Genomic DNA, 14,646 nt, shown 5'->3' with positions numbered 1-14,646 from the left:
GACCGTCTCCATAGATGAAGATCACAACACTGACTTCATCAAACCCTAGAGAACCATACATGGAGAAGACTGGATCATCACCTAGATCTGCATATATGGAGCCGGCCAGCAACTCTACATCTGACCTCACGGACACCATGTTGATCTGACCTCATCAAACCCTTAGATCTCCATATATGGAGCGGACATTCCATATGTTGATCCTTCCCCACTCGTCATTCCTCTTCGATGTCTCCCTTTTGACCGATACCCGTCCATTTTAACTCTAAGATGGCCCTGCCCCAAAGTCATTAGCGCAGACGTGCCCGGCAGAGCCGGCGAAAACTAGAGTTCTCAACAGGCCCGGAAATTAAGGCCCGGCCCTACCTGGGCCCTAACTGGGCTGGCCCAAGGCCCCGCTTGGCCTTACTAATTAGCACACATTTTACGCCCTACCTGGCCCATTGTACCATCAATGGTACAATGGTAAATTCTAAATTTAATCTGTGTACTCATCTCACATTCAGTAGTGAAAACAGAGACAAAAAAAAATAGTGTATTTATTTGTTTGATTGAATACTTTATTAACAGGCTTTGGGTCAAGCCCCTGCCTAGGGCATAGGCTTGTTTCCATGATGGTGTTCTGTATAATATCAGAATCAGTCAGAATCGGTTATCGGCCTGTATCACCCTGCAAATAATCAGAGATCGGGTATCTGTCATAATTTCATAACCGTGCACCCCTACTGTAGTTCCAATACCCCACAGTGCTTACGAGGTGGCCAAGCGATTCAACCAACACAATTGGCAATCAGACAATCGCTTAGAACAGTGGTCCAATGTCCATTTGTTTTTAAGTTCATAAAGTTAACATAAGCATAACTAAATGCATGTGAAATTAAATAAAACATTATACTTTTCAGGATTCCAATTAAAAATAGCAGATCTTCAAAGTTTAGAGCTTGTAGATCTTGCTACGACAGAAATATGTGGCCCTCTGGAGTGAGTGTGGAAATATAGTGGCCCTCTCTATTGTCAAAGTTGCCCACCCCTGGCTTAGAGCAGAGGCAACGTCAATGCCAGGCGAGTGCCCACACAGAGCAGCGTGGGCACAGCATGTCATCCTAGTTGGCAAGCCACATTGGATGGAATAAGTCATCAATTGTTTCTAATTTGCACAGACACAACACATGTTGGTCCAAGAAATGTGGTCTTATTACTGATGGCATTCAGGCCAGAAGCAGCGTTCAGACAGTTTTGTAATGGTTGCATAGTTCCATACTTGGCCTCACTGTCGGACAGACTTATATCAGGAGTAGCAGCTTCATCCTCCTCCATGCCTCTGAAGCCTAACATCATCTTTCAGAGACGGCATGAATTTGGGAAATGATGGCGTGACGAGTGGAAAATAAATGTGTATTATAAATATAATTCACTCACTCATATCAAGAGTAGAAAGTCTGTTTTATAATATTGTCCTACAGTATATCTATCCTGTACACCTGTGATGTGAAATTATAAAACTGAATCTCAGTTACTATGATAAATAACTTATTTTAGAGCAAGCAGTTGAACAACTGTATAAAATAGAAACCAAAAGTGTTCTCGTTTCATTACTTGTATGCTGGATATAAAATACACATTATTAAAAAAAGAAAAAGATTGCAACAGTTGTGTCAATCTGCGGGCATAACTAGTAACTTCATGCCGTTCGGCCCGATTGACTGTCCCATTCTCCTGATGTCCCCCCACAGCCACCCCCGTAAAGCTCTGGTGGTTCACAAGGAGGGCGTGCCTTACACTGCTCTATTCAAATAAACGATGCCATTGACAGTAAGGAAATGTAAACTCAGTCAAGTGGAATTGGACCGACTACAGCACACTACCATGATGCAACATGTCTACCTCAACTCTCTGTCCTGTCCTCTGCTAACCGCTACTAGCAATTCTGCAGGTTAATGAAAACAAGAGCATTTGACCGGGGGTCCGTCCAGACCGTCTTCAGTAAATCGAAGCCAGGTCAAACAGCACTGGAAGCTAAATGTCCTTTCATGAAGAACTGAAGTGAAATCATTAACTGAAACCTGGAATTAACCATTCAAGGTGTAACTGGAGCCACGGAGCAGAGTGTCTGGTTATCTACCAGCTGAAGGTATTCTTTGTCTCGAGCCTAGAGAAAACACACGCGCACCTCATGCACACACAAAGGTGACATCATCATGTAGGGGCAGTAACACTGAAAGCAGCCTCCCAAGGCTCCCATCGTTACGTTGGACCTCAGGAGTGCCCGAAAAGGTAGCCGAGCAGCGTGCCCAAGGAAGGCAAGAAAACAACCCCATTGTCCTCTTTTTCCATGCTCGCGTTAACCTGTCGACAATGCAGCAGTGTGAACCGAATACTCTCCCACTTTGTTAGGGCCACAAAAGGCAAACATGGCACATGGAGGCTGGGAAGCAATTAAATGCTGCTTCACAAGGCTGGCTTAATGGGATCATATTACCTGGAACAACCATGGCTATAATCCCATCTGAGGAAAACAACAAAACACCTGGACATACTGTACTGAGAGCCAACATTAGCAACTGACAGTGAGATTTTGGTGAAGGCCAAACGTTAACTGTGTGATCTAATTAGACCGCAATCTGCTTATTTGCCGTTGGGCAGTGACAGTACGGAGACCTAATGGATACGATACGAATCAAATCTTACAAATGACTCATTCAACAAGAAGAATCACAGTAAAACTCACAAACTGCTCGTTTAAGGTATTGTGGCGCTCAAGTTTAACCCATTGAGGACTGAGACCAGATTCTACAAATGTCTTCTAAATCTTGACAGTTTTCTGAAAAACCTATATTTCTACAGTATATCAGCTCACTGAACCCCCCCCCCCCTCACAAATCCGTATTGAACGCAGTTTGTTGACTAAAATGCAGATCCGGGGGCTTATCGTCTTTGCTATTACAACAGATACAACTTAAATAGGGACCCCCTCATCGGATGCAAGTGGAGATAGTAGGTCAGATCTTGTTCAGAGTGAGGTAGGCACATTGTTTGGTTATCAGGCCGCCATCAATTAAAGCTTGGACGAGCCGGCCTGCCTCCTGACGCACAAAAGACTGAAGCCTGGGTACAGCACCATGGTGCTGTACACAGTGCTTCTGTGAAGCCAGTCAACCAAAACTCTGGGACACAAATCCCCCCGTTACACTTCCCATTCCTGTCCCATAATTGCTGCAACCAGGGCCTCTGAACACCATTTTATCAGTGCATCTTGTTGTGCCCTCTTCATACAATTTACAATTTAGGCATCTTAATCCAGAGCGATTTACATTTAAGCAATAACAAAAAGCAAGGCATACATCACATAAAAGTAGTTATCATGAAACATGATACTAGTATACAGTTATGGTACACAATATATTCCTCTCACTTTCAGAATCACCTATGGCATCTGGCACCCTACCAAAAGCTTATACGTACTGTACACACTAGGGATGCACCGAACATTCGACCACCGAATTTATTCAGCCGAAGTGTGGCAAAAATGCATATTGGGTAGGTATTCAGTTCGCTTGGTTGTGAAAACCAACCAACGCTATTTTAGTGCTCGGACAGACAGACCCAGGGCAGGGACACACATAGCTGTCTATAGGAGTGTTTGCACCACTCAAACATCCCACACACTGTCTAACTTAACAGCATTTTATTGAGCAACGTTTGGGTCATTCAGACTTTCATCAGGCATATTCCTGATTTTAGTAATAGTGTGTGTGCACTGCATATAACTGTAGTTCCCTTTTCCAGAAGGTGGCATTAATATTTCCTGTTGCGGGTTAATTTCTCATTGCTTTAACCTATTGAGACCTGAGACCAGATTCTACAAAATGTCTTCTAAATCATGACAGTTTTCAGAAAAACCTATGTTTCTATATTAGTGGTTCTCAATCTTTTTCATGTCAAGGACCCCCAGAATGATGTATTTGGCCGCCGACCATCACAAAATATTAGGCGACCCAGATCTCAGGTCTAAATGGCTTTAATTGTGACTTTTTCTGAGCAGAGGCTCTGAATTAAATTCCATATACACATTTGTCCACTAGAGGGTGGTATTTCTACAGAATGTACAATGAGTGCAGTCCCCTGATGTAAGGACATTCCGAAGAGATAAGCAGTGTTGTTTTACTTAAGTAAAAGTATCGATATCGCAATATAGAAATACTTTGTTTTGAGTAAAAGTCCTGAATTCAAAATTTACTTGAGTAGAAGTACAAAAGTATTGATATAAAAATGTACTTAAAAGTACCAAAAGTAGAACGTACTCGTTATGCAGAACGTCCCATTTCATGTTTTCAAATGTATAAACATCTTTTGAAAATAGCTGATCTAGAAGCTCACAATGCGTCGCATCGCAACGCATTGTGAACTTGTAGATCAGCTATTTTCAAATGGCCGAAAATGTATATAGGGCTTAAGTGGTTACTGTATGTTTTGTAATAATATTCAAAATCTACAAAGTAACTAGTAACTAAAAGCTAAAATAAATGTATATTTGGATGCAGGATGTAGTGCAGTAGAAGCAAAAGGTTTTGGAAATTGAAAATACTCCTACTAGTGAAGTACAAATACCTCAAAATTGTACTTTCCACCTCTGGAGATAAGTGCCATTCCATTTCTCAACCAGCCTCACGTCAACCCCTCCCGAAACGGACTGATGCCTTGATCATGAGTTCAAAGTCAAAGTCATAAGATTTGTTACATAGTTATGTTGTCACCGCAGTTATGTTCTCCGCATTTGACCCATCTCTTGGAGCAGTGAGCTGCAGCCATGCAGCGCTAGGGAATCATTTGATTACCGGTAGTTGATTTGACCCCCCAATCCAACCCATTGATGCTGAGTGCCAAGCAGGGGGCCATTGGGTCCCATTTTTACAGTCTTCTTTGGTATGACCCGGCCAGGAATCGAACCCCGACATCCCAGTTTCAGGGCGGACACTAACCACAAGGCCACTGTCTGGTTCGGTGTCGCTTATGCAACGCCACCATGAATTCTGTACTGGCCATATAAGGAGCATGTATTGAGTGTACAGGGTTTGATGAGGTCAGATCAATATATGGAATGTTAGGAACAGGTCAGCTCCATACAGTAAATGGAGATCTAAGGGTGGTAGTGGGGACATTCTCTTGTAGAGTTGCTGACCAATATTGATGACATCAGGGATCTCCATATATGGGCTTAACTGCGACAGCAGGTCGCATTTACTATGACATCAGGGTCTCCACATCTGCATCCCTGATGATGTCACGAGACCTGGGCACCATATACTGTATGGGGGCTTGCCTGGGGTGACCAACCAACCAACACACTGACGGGAAGTGCAAGATTCCATAGTCGTTTCTGTGCTGGTCTCTGGCTGCACAGAGGGCTCACTATACTGGAAGTGTTGTACAAGAGACACGTGGCATTTATAGATCAACCTGGTGCCTAGTACATACATCAAAGACCTGAAACATGCGTCAGTCAGCCTGCCCCACAGCGCTTTCACCCATACGGCATGTCCCCTCATTGAAACAAACAGGAAAATAAAACCACAGCTCTGTCCCCTGAAGCTGCTTCAGGGGATGAACAACTGGGATGGTGTGTAAAGAAGTTGACGCGCTTTCACCTTCACTGTTCACACAAATATATTTCAAAGGAAAACGCATTCCCTCAGCAAAAACAAAGATCTGTGGTGGTGAACCACACTATGTGCAAGATTTAAAACCTATACATTACGGCAACATTTTATTAATTAAAAAAAAATCACTTGTGTGAAGTGAGGGGCGCTCTTATCATCATATCACATTCCGTGCTCAGCAAATCAAATCATCACAAATGTCATTCCGGCCAATCACTTTTGGCGTCTTCACTTTTCTGCCCTCACTTTTTATCCTCAAAATATGTACTTTGCTCAGCTAATCAAATCATTGCTATGGGTGTGATCAGCCAATCAAATCAGATCATCGCCAAGATTCACACAAACAGACAAAGCTGGGCATAGGAGGGGCTAGGGCCCCTCAAAAAGAAAAAAGGAAAGAGGAGTAATATGAAACATTGGGCAACACCCAGGCACTTTGTTTAGACATGCATGAGTATGGGTTCCACTTCCTTTGTGAGGGGGTGGAAAACGATACGACTTGCAGGTTTCTTGCTGAAGAAAAGTGTATGAAGGCACCGGGAGAGGCGCTTGGACAGTTTTGGGCACAACAACTCTTAAAGGAATCATGCAGTCAAACATACAGTATTATCCCATTTAAACCCGAGGACGCATCTGTGTCACCTTATATAGCTTTTAACCACTTAGTTTAACCATTATTTTAAACTTTGGCTGTTGACAAATAGCAGATCTACAAGCTCATAGCGTGGCACAGAGTGCAGCGCTATGAGCTTGTAGATCTATTTTTGAGAAATCTTGAAAATGTGAAAATCTTTGAATATGTATTATTTCAGCGAACCGGGGGTGGGGGGGGGGGGGTATGGGGCACCTACGCCCGTTCGATCTGCTTCTTTCAATCGCTTTCATCTCCAATTCGGCATCCCAGATGGCGTTTCTGGTCAACACAATAAGTCTCATGGTCGCGGTCAGGTTTTTTTCTCTGCACCCAGCGAGAGATCAACATCCGGTCGAGACAACACACACACCATCATGTCAACACATAACATCCATTCGCGGCGTTTTGGATCTTCAAAATAAGAGTTGAACGAGGTAAAATCCTGGCAATACGAGGTGAATTCATTGATTAATCCCGGCGGGAAATGTTTTTAATAGGGTTATTAAGAAGACCAAGACAAGAGGCTCACCATGGTGTCAGCCTGCGCTAGGAAGACGGTCGACCTGGGCTCTCCTCCTCTCCGAATCCCTCTCTCCTCCCGTCCCACCGGGCTCCGCTGTGTCAGCGACCGCTCCTGCAAATAGATTTTTTTTTTAAACACTAGAACAGTGGCTCTCAAACTTTTTCACGTCAAGGAGCTCCAAATTTACATGTATTAGCCCGCTGACCCCAATTCATTTTTTTTTATATTTTGTTTTTATTTTAAATTTTTCACAAAATACAGACCACCCGTCCACAGCCCTCCCCACATACAAATCCCCACATAGAAGACAACACAGTCAAAGCATAATAACAATAATATACAAAATAAGAGACAAATCTACTATACAGAAAAAGTTGTTTCCGGAAGCAATAGATCCAGACTGAGATAGCTGAAAATAACCCCAATTTGAAGATATATGCCAGGGACCCCCATAAGAGAAGATTTATAGTTTTATACAGCTCTAGCAGTGATTATCAATCATTTTAACCTCCAGTTTAACATGCATTAGGCTACGGACCCCCTTTTAATATTTTCTATATATCTGGGACCCAGATTTATATTGTAAAATCACTGTTAATTTAACTATGGAAACAAATGGAACCAAATGGACTCGTTAGGGTTCCTAACTGTCATTTTGCTGGGGACCCCCTGAAATCCCACTTTGAGAACACGGAATTTTGTGACCGATACGATAGAGGGTAACAATCACCGATATGCAACCGATAGTGATTTTTTGGTTCCATTTGTATGCTCTTGGAGTCTACATGCAAACCGAGGCTTATACTGTAAATAATGTGAAAAGTAAATAATGGTTAGTAATTCTGCTACATCAGTATTGCAGAAATTAAGTCTCAAAACAGAGATTAAAGCCCCAGCAACTAATGTGAACTTGCATATGGCTTGATGCTGCAGAGTGACAGGGTAATCCGACTACTGAGGCCCACCAATCACCAGGTCAAGTCACTGTAAACAGAAACACGCCCCACGTGAGGTTGTGAACTTGTGACTGTGTGTGCCACAAGGTCTCAGAGGCACTTGCTCATGGCGTCAGGCACTTTCTACTTGCCCAAAGGTCATGCTCACTTGCCCCGAAAATAAAATTGTGCATTATTAAATTATAGGTAAAAGTTTGCGCTAGTAGAACAAATATTAAATCCTCCATAAGGGGCGAGCAACAAAGGTGGTCTTTGGTATACCACTCTACAAAAAGTGGTATATACCACTTTTAAAAATAGTATAAAAGTGGTATACTTTTGGAGCTCGCCCTCCCTCTAAATCCAATCGTTAACTGCCGTGTGGCGTCGGTCACTTTGAAAAGCCAGAATGAGTGCAACCGATGGTTGTAAAAAAGGTTGCATTGTTATTCATGAATAGCAATAGCAATAACATTTACTGAAGAGGGAATGCACTCGGTGCCGAATCAACCCCTCCGAAATCTTGTTTATAGTTTAGCAGATTGGCATGGCGCGATTTATTTCAAGTATGGTGCAGCGCCATGCCAATAATTGTGCACTGAAAACTAACTAAGTACATTAACTCAAGTGCTGCACTTGATACTGCCCGAGTACCCGACATCTGGGGAGACACTGGGGAGACACCGGGGAGGCACTCAGGGGGACACTAGGGAGGCACTGGGGAGACAATGGAGAGACACTGGGGAGACACTGGGGAGACACTGGGCAGACACTGGGGAGGCACTGGGGAGAAACTGCAGCCACTGGAGAGACATTGGGGAGACACTGGGGAGGAACTCAGGGGGACACTGGGGAGGCACTCAGGGGGACACTGGGGAGGCACTCAGTGGACACTGGGGAGCCACTGGGCAGACACTGGGGAGGCACTGGGGTGGCACTGGGGAGGAACTGGGGAGGAACTGGGGGGACACTGGGGAGACACTGGGGAGACACTGGGGAGACACTCAGAGGGACACTGGGGAGGCACTGGGGAGACACCTGGGAGACACTGGGGAGGCACCTGGGAGACACTGGGGAGGCACTCAGGGGGACACTGGGGAGGCACTGGGGAGACAATGGGGAGACACTGGGCAGATACTGGGGAGAAACTGCAGCCACTGGAGAGACATTGGGGAGACACTGGGGAGGCACTCAGGGGAACACTGGGGAGGCACTCAGTGGACACTGGGGAGCCACTGGGCAGACACTGGGGAGACACTAGGGTGGCACTGGGGGAGGCACTGGGCATTTCATATCTCACACACACCATGATTCACTAGCCCCATAGTTTAGCAGATTGGCATGGCGCGATTTATTTCAAGTATGGTGCAGCGCCATGCCAATAACATTGTGCATTGTGCACTGAAAAGTAACTAAGTACATTAACTCAAGTGCTGCACGATACTGCCCGAGTACCCGACATCAGTATCTGTATCGGAACAACTCTAGCGGTGGCCTTGTGAGAGTGATAAGCAGCAGGGAGTTAAAAAGGAGAGACTCTCTCTGCTTACACACACCCACCAGCAGCAGCCTATAGAACAGGTGTTCCAGTTGACCCAAGAGCGTGGGGTGAATCGTCTGATAGTAGCCAACACTACCACACTGGGTGTGTGTGTATACTGTACTGTACCGTACTGCGTGTGCAAGTTGTGTGGGGGGTGTAAGGCCTAGGAAGTCATAAATGTTTTATAGAGTGTGTGTGTGTGTGTGTGTGTGTGTGTGTGTGTGTGTGTGTGTGTGTTTGTGAAACAGAGTTTACAGTTTATGAAATGTTTATAATGGTTGGATACTACAGGAATAATAGGATGATTATTGTAGCTTGAAGTTACATAATATATTGTAGAATAACATTAACTGTTAAATTAATTACTTTATATATTTATTTAAATTAGGAATAGCTCGTAATAAGTGATTACACAGACAGTTAAGAAACCTTAAATAAAATGTCATTCACGACTTCTCAATAATTCTTGCAACACTTCAGTTATGGCAGTACATTCTCTCCTCATGTGGACACAAGCCAAACCAGAAGATTCAAATACCAAATGCTGCAAGTGTAAGCTCAAAATATGAGTCAAGCACACACACACAGACAGCTAGACACAATACAGACAGTGTATTTTCCCTAGTAGACTGAAAAGCTACAACTAGGAAGCAGCCAAACATATTTCTCTCCAAGCAGGCTTCTCACTTCCCCATACTTACAGTATGTCCTCCCGACACACCCCCTTTTGCACACAGCTCCACAAGAGAGGAAAAAATAAATACTCTAAAAATATCTTCCGAGCGTTACATGTCTTACCTGAATAAAAAACAGTTGAGCTGCAAAGACTCCCTTTCTTTGCAAGGAGTTCTGATTATACTCTTCCCTCACTTTTTAAAAGTTACTTTGCAAAGTGGCAGTGCTCAGCGTCTCACCAAGCACTCACTGGTGGTAATCCAGGGCATGACGTGCCTCTCTCTCCCTCTATTTCATTGCTCACTGGGTTCTCCCTCCCACTTGTCTGTCTGTGTGCCAGCCAGGCTTCTCAACATGAAAAGAACCCTGCTACTACAGGCAGGGCACACCTAGATTCAACCTACTACTATACCAATCTACCACCTTCCATTTGGGAGATCAAAACCAAACATCTCAATTTATCAGCAGCAACGGTGGATTTAATTGAATAGTACCAGTTACATATACATACTGTACAACTACTGTAGAATATATGTTAATCAAGCACAAAAGCATTGAGCAAATTATCACTCAAAGCTTAGCAAGATTTGAGTAAAGAGGTGACCACTGAAAACTACAACATGACGTCACACCGCGGTGGTCACCGCTCACAAAACGCATCTCTCTTTTTTTACTAAACACCTCTTGGTGGTCACTCTTCACCGGACTGGACTATGAATGAATAGGAACAAGAATCGTGTATCACTAACTTGTACTTGTTATCGTAGACAAGTTACGCCTAAATTCAACAGTTTAGTGTTTTAAGAGGTGAGCTATAGCAAGAAATGCACACTGACAATGTAAATGTGTGTTAACTCAAATTAAAATGAATAAATCCTGCTTGGTTGTTAAAACTTAAAACTGTGGGCACTGGGCAGCAAATGTATTTAAGAATGCTACATTTCTCTCGAGACTACTTAGTACTAGTAGCTGTACAAAGATGTAAAACCAGTGACCACCCTGAATGTTAGTCATATCAAGAATGAATTTGGAAAAGTTTACAGATGCTTTTGGGATCCGGTCTGTGAAATGAACGCAACGGGAAATGTTTTATTTCTGAAAACTAAAGAAAATGCACTAGTAAATCAAACTAAAACTAAAATTAAATCAAACGCCAAACTGGAAAAACTGTCTACAACTAATGACATTTTTAAAACTATCTCTGAGTAAGTAAGGGGAAAACTTCTATAAAAAAAGTGGCTGGGTGCGTCTGAGCACGAAAACAGCATGGTTATTTTTCACCACCTGTTTGCAACCTAACACAGACAGAAACACACACGCACATATTAACTGTATATATGGTGATTTCGGGTGTGCCAGTACAGTGACAGTACAGTAGAGGGACCCCAACACGGTAACTCTGTCATTTCTCAACCATTTCGGACGCGGGACGGCTCGCCGGAATCGGGCCGGCAGCCTGGCTGCGTTCCTGTGGGTCAGTACATTGAAAGTACAGTACAGTAGAGGGACCCCCACACGGTAACTGTCATTTCTCAACCGTTTCGGACACGGGGCGGGTCGCCGGAACCCTGGGTGCGTTCCTGTGGGTCTGGAGCTTCCGCCCACCCCTCCACAAGGAGTTGCACCACTCACACGGGTGGTGCAGCCACTCCAAGGAACAGCAAGTGTCCTTTGTCTGTTTAGAGTACCAAAACAAAGTGGCGCTGTTGAGCTTCACACTGTGCACAGGTGCATGATGGGAAGCTGAGCTTTTAGTGTAACACCAGCACAGAGCACAGTGCAGTACAGACTACGGTGTAGCACCGACAGCCAATAGTCCGACAGCCAACAGTCCCACTATACCAATGGTAATTCCGACGGAGCATTAGTTTGACATGCGGGAATAACGGTTGGACTATCGCTCGAACATGTGCTGCTCCCATGCTTGCGGTTATGGTTAGGGTTTGAGGTAGGTTGTCGGACTAATAATAGTGTCGGAACTAAAGCCTGTACCCATTCCAATAGTCTGACAGCCAATAATCCGACAGCCAATAGTCCGACAACCAACAGTCCCCCAATAGTCCAACAGCCAATAGTCAGACAACAAACAGTCCCACTATTCCAATACAGTGTTTCCTGCAGGAAAAAGCTTTTTTTTTTTGGCAGCTTGGCATGGCGCGATTTATTTCAAGCATGGCGCAGCGCCATGCCAACAACATTGTGCAGGAAACCCTGCAATAGTCCGACAACCAATAGTACGACACCCATTTCAGACAGGTCTGATTTTTTTAAATGTAGACAACCTAGTCATAGGGCGCGTTCAGTGCACGGAGTGCACTCGCCTATTTGCATTGTACAGTGCGCTATTTCCGAACACGCCCATAGTCACCACCTAGTCATACATGCCTAGTCCTGATTGGCTGCCACACACGCGGTCTAAGCCAATGGGAGTGTAGTATGATTGCCTGCCTAAGCTATGCCACACATTAAATAAGGTTAGGAGGCGAAGACCGTACAGTGGACTCCATGTTGCTCCCTGGAAGGGAAGAAACATGTGCAATTGAGACCAAGGAAGCTGAACGCGGAAGTATGTTGGCTGCATATAGCCCATTGCGCATGTTTTTTTTTGTCCACTGTACAGTCTTCGCTTGCCTTCCTGTCCTCATTTAATAGTCGTTGACGTCTATAGGAGTGGCTAGCACCACTAAAAACAATCACACCCATGTGAAGTGAGGGGTGCTCTTATCATCTCATTACGGCCAATCACAATTTGCGTCCTCACCTTCGTCTTCAATGTTTGTGTTTACACAAACACTCAAAAGCTGGCCATTCATTGTCAATGGCATCCAATGTTTGTGTTACCACAATGTTTGTGTGCACTATGGTGTGCACAAACCCTCAAAGCTGGACACCTCAAAAATACACTACAGGCTTCTTCTTTGAAACCTATTAGCTACCATTATTCATGACTCCCCTCCCCTGTTCATCACCAGCTTATACCTAACCACTTCCAGGATAACGACCTCAGAAAGCTCTCAGCTGTCTGTCCATCGGGTTCCAAAGGTAACAGGGAGTGGTTCTCATTGATTTACTACACAGTAAGTAACTGTGCAATTAACTTTATTGGCACACCAGGTGAAAGTCAAGTTTATAGTCGTTTGTCCCATGCTATGTGAGTGAGTGAGTGAGTGAGTGAGTGAGTGAGTGTGTGTGTGTGTGTGTGTGAGAGAGAGAGGTGTGTGAGTTAGCATGCTAGCCACAGCTACAATACACCACTGGAAGTTGGCTTCTAAAATGTGCTTTACTGTCTTGCACGCAAAGAGAAAAACTAAGTAATATTTAGTTGACGCGCTCAGCAAATGACAGGAGGCACGCGGACGTGTCACACATAAACGCAACGTTCACAAGTTCATTTGGAAGAATTTAAATGGAGTTACTCACTCAGAAACAATCAGCTGACATATACAACGGTGACTCAGTACACTGCACGGACTACTTCCGCATTCCCGTGCGATGACATATGCGTCGGCCAATCGCCAGGAAGCCAATTCGGCACCCCGGGGCCAATGGCGCCGCGGTATTTCTGGCAGCCAATGGTAATTCACGACAGGTTAACCAGTGCATGCGCACATAGCCTCGGTCCCAGGCTTACTTGCGCACACACCCACACCGTGGCCAATCAGAGGCCACGAAACAGCCACAAGGTCTTGATCGGACACCAATAGAAAATCACAGCGCGGCACCACCACACCGACCGCGCGCGCGCACTTCAGTCCACAAGCCCGCCACACCGGGTAACATGAATATAATAATAATAATAATAATAATAATAATAATAATAATAACTACTATCGGTATGCACGCACATGTTTGTTCACCTGTCTGCTGCCTATGAGCAATGGTTCACATTCTTGATATCTGCCTGCCCTACACACTTGATTTGCGACTATACTAAAAAAAAAGTTTCAAATGAAAGCATTAATTGAAGTATGTATAAAGTGATGTATAAATATAAATAAATATATATAACAATTACAAGCACAACTCAATAACAACTCAATTAAATGTGGACGACACCATAAAGCATTACACTTGTTTACAATAGGGTCCACCATTTTCAATTCATCAGAACATTTAGAGACGTGCAAATATACTACTACTAGAGTAATACTAGACTAGTATATAGCCAAAAACAGGAAGTCATCATAAAAAATGGGGAAAAATATAAACAAGCAAATAGGCAATACTCTGCCTCCACCTAGAGGTGGCAAGTTGAGCTCTGAACGGAATCTTAAAAGTGAGGACAAAAAATAATACATTTATATGGTAGAATAATGCAGGATTAAATACAATGGCTCATCTACATAAATCACTTACAGCAGTAGTTTTCATGTCAAGGACACCCAAATTGACACCAATTAGCCCGCGGACCCCCATTTGAAAAGATATGGCAGGGACCCTCATAAGAGAAGTTTTTACGGCTCTAGCAGTGATTCTCAACCCGTTTAATTTCAAGGACCCCCAGTTTGACATGCATTAGGCTACGGACCCCCATTTAATGGCATTTCTATCTCTGAGACCCCAATTTATATTGTAAAATCAAAGTTAATTATAACTTAAGAGAATTGGAATACCCCGTTAACGGTCTGAGTTACAGACCCATAAGGGTCCATTTGGTTCCTAACTATATAATTTAGCTG

General features: G+C 43.9%; 1 protein-coding gene across 2 annotated transcripts in view; it reads right to left on the bottom strand.

Moving 5' to 3' along the window:
- Window positions 1-13,425, bottom strand: part of mtmr4 (myotubularin related protein 4) — a 73,988-nt gene extending 60,563 nt beyond the window's left edge. Inside the window, exons 1-2 of one of the 2 annotated variants that reach the window (XM_083785475.1) lie at window positions 13,388-13,425; window positions 6,821-6,925 (exon numbers count right to left, since the gene is read on the bottom strand). In XM_083785475.1, coding sequence (XP_083641601.1) covers window positions 6,821-6,823 — 3 coding nt within the window. In that variant the 5' untranslated portion in view covers window positions 6,824-6,925; window positions 13,388-13,425. Of the gene's footprint in view, window positions 1-6,820; window positions 6,926-10,090; window positions 10,170-13,387 lie in introns of those variants that run through there. The other variant, XM_083785476.1, reaches the window with a different exon arrangement.
- Between the last annotated feature and the right edge of the window lie 1,221 nt (window positions 13,426-14,646).

This window comes from Protomyctophum parallelum, assembly GCF_964188405.1.
Source record: "Protomyctophum parallelum genome assembly, chromosome: 1".
NCBI lineage: Eukaryota > Metazoa > Chordata > Actinopteri > Myctophiformes > Myctophidae > Protomyctophum > Protomyctophum parallelum.
The sequence above is the reverse complement of the archived record's forward strand: the minus strand, read 5'-3'. Positions and strand labels throughout refer to the sequence as shown.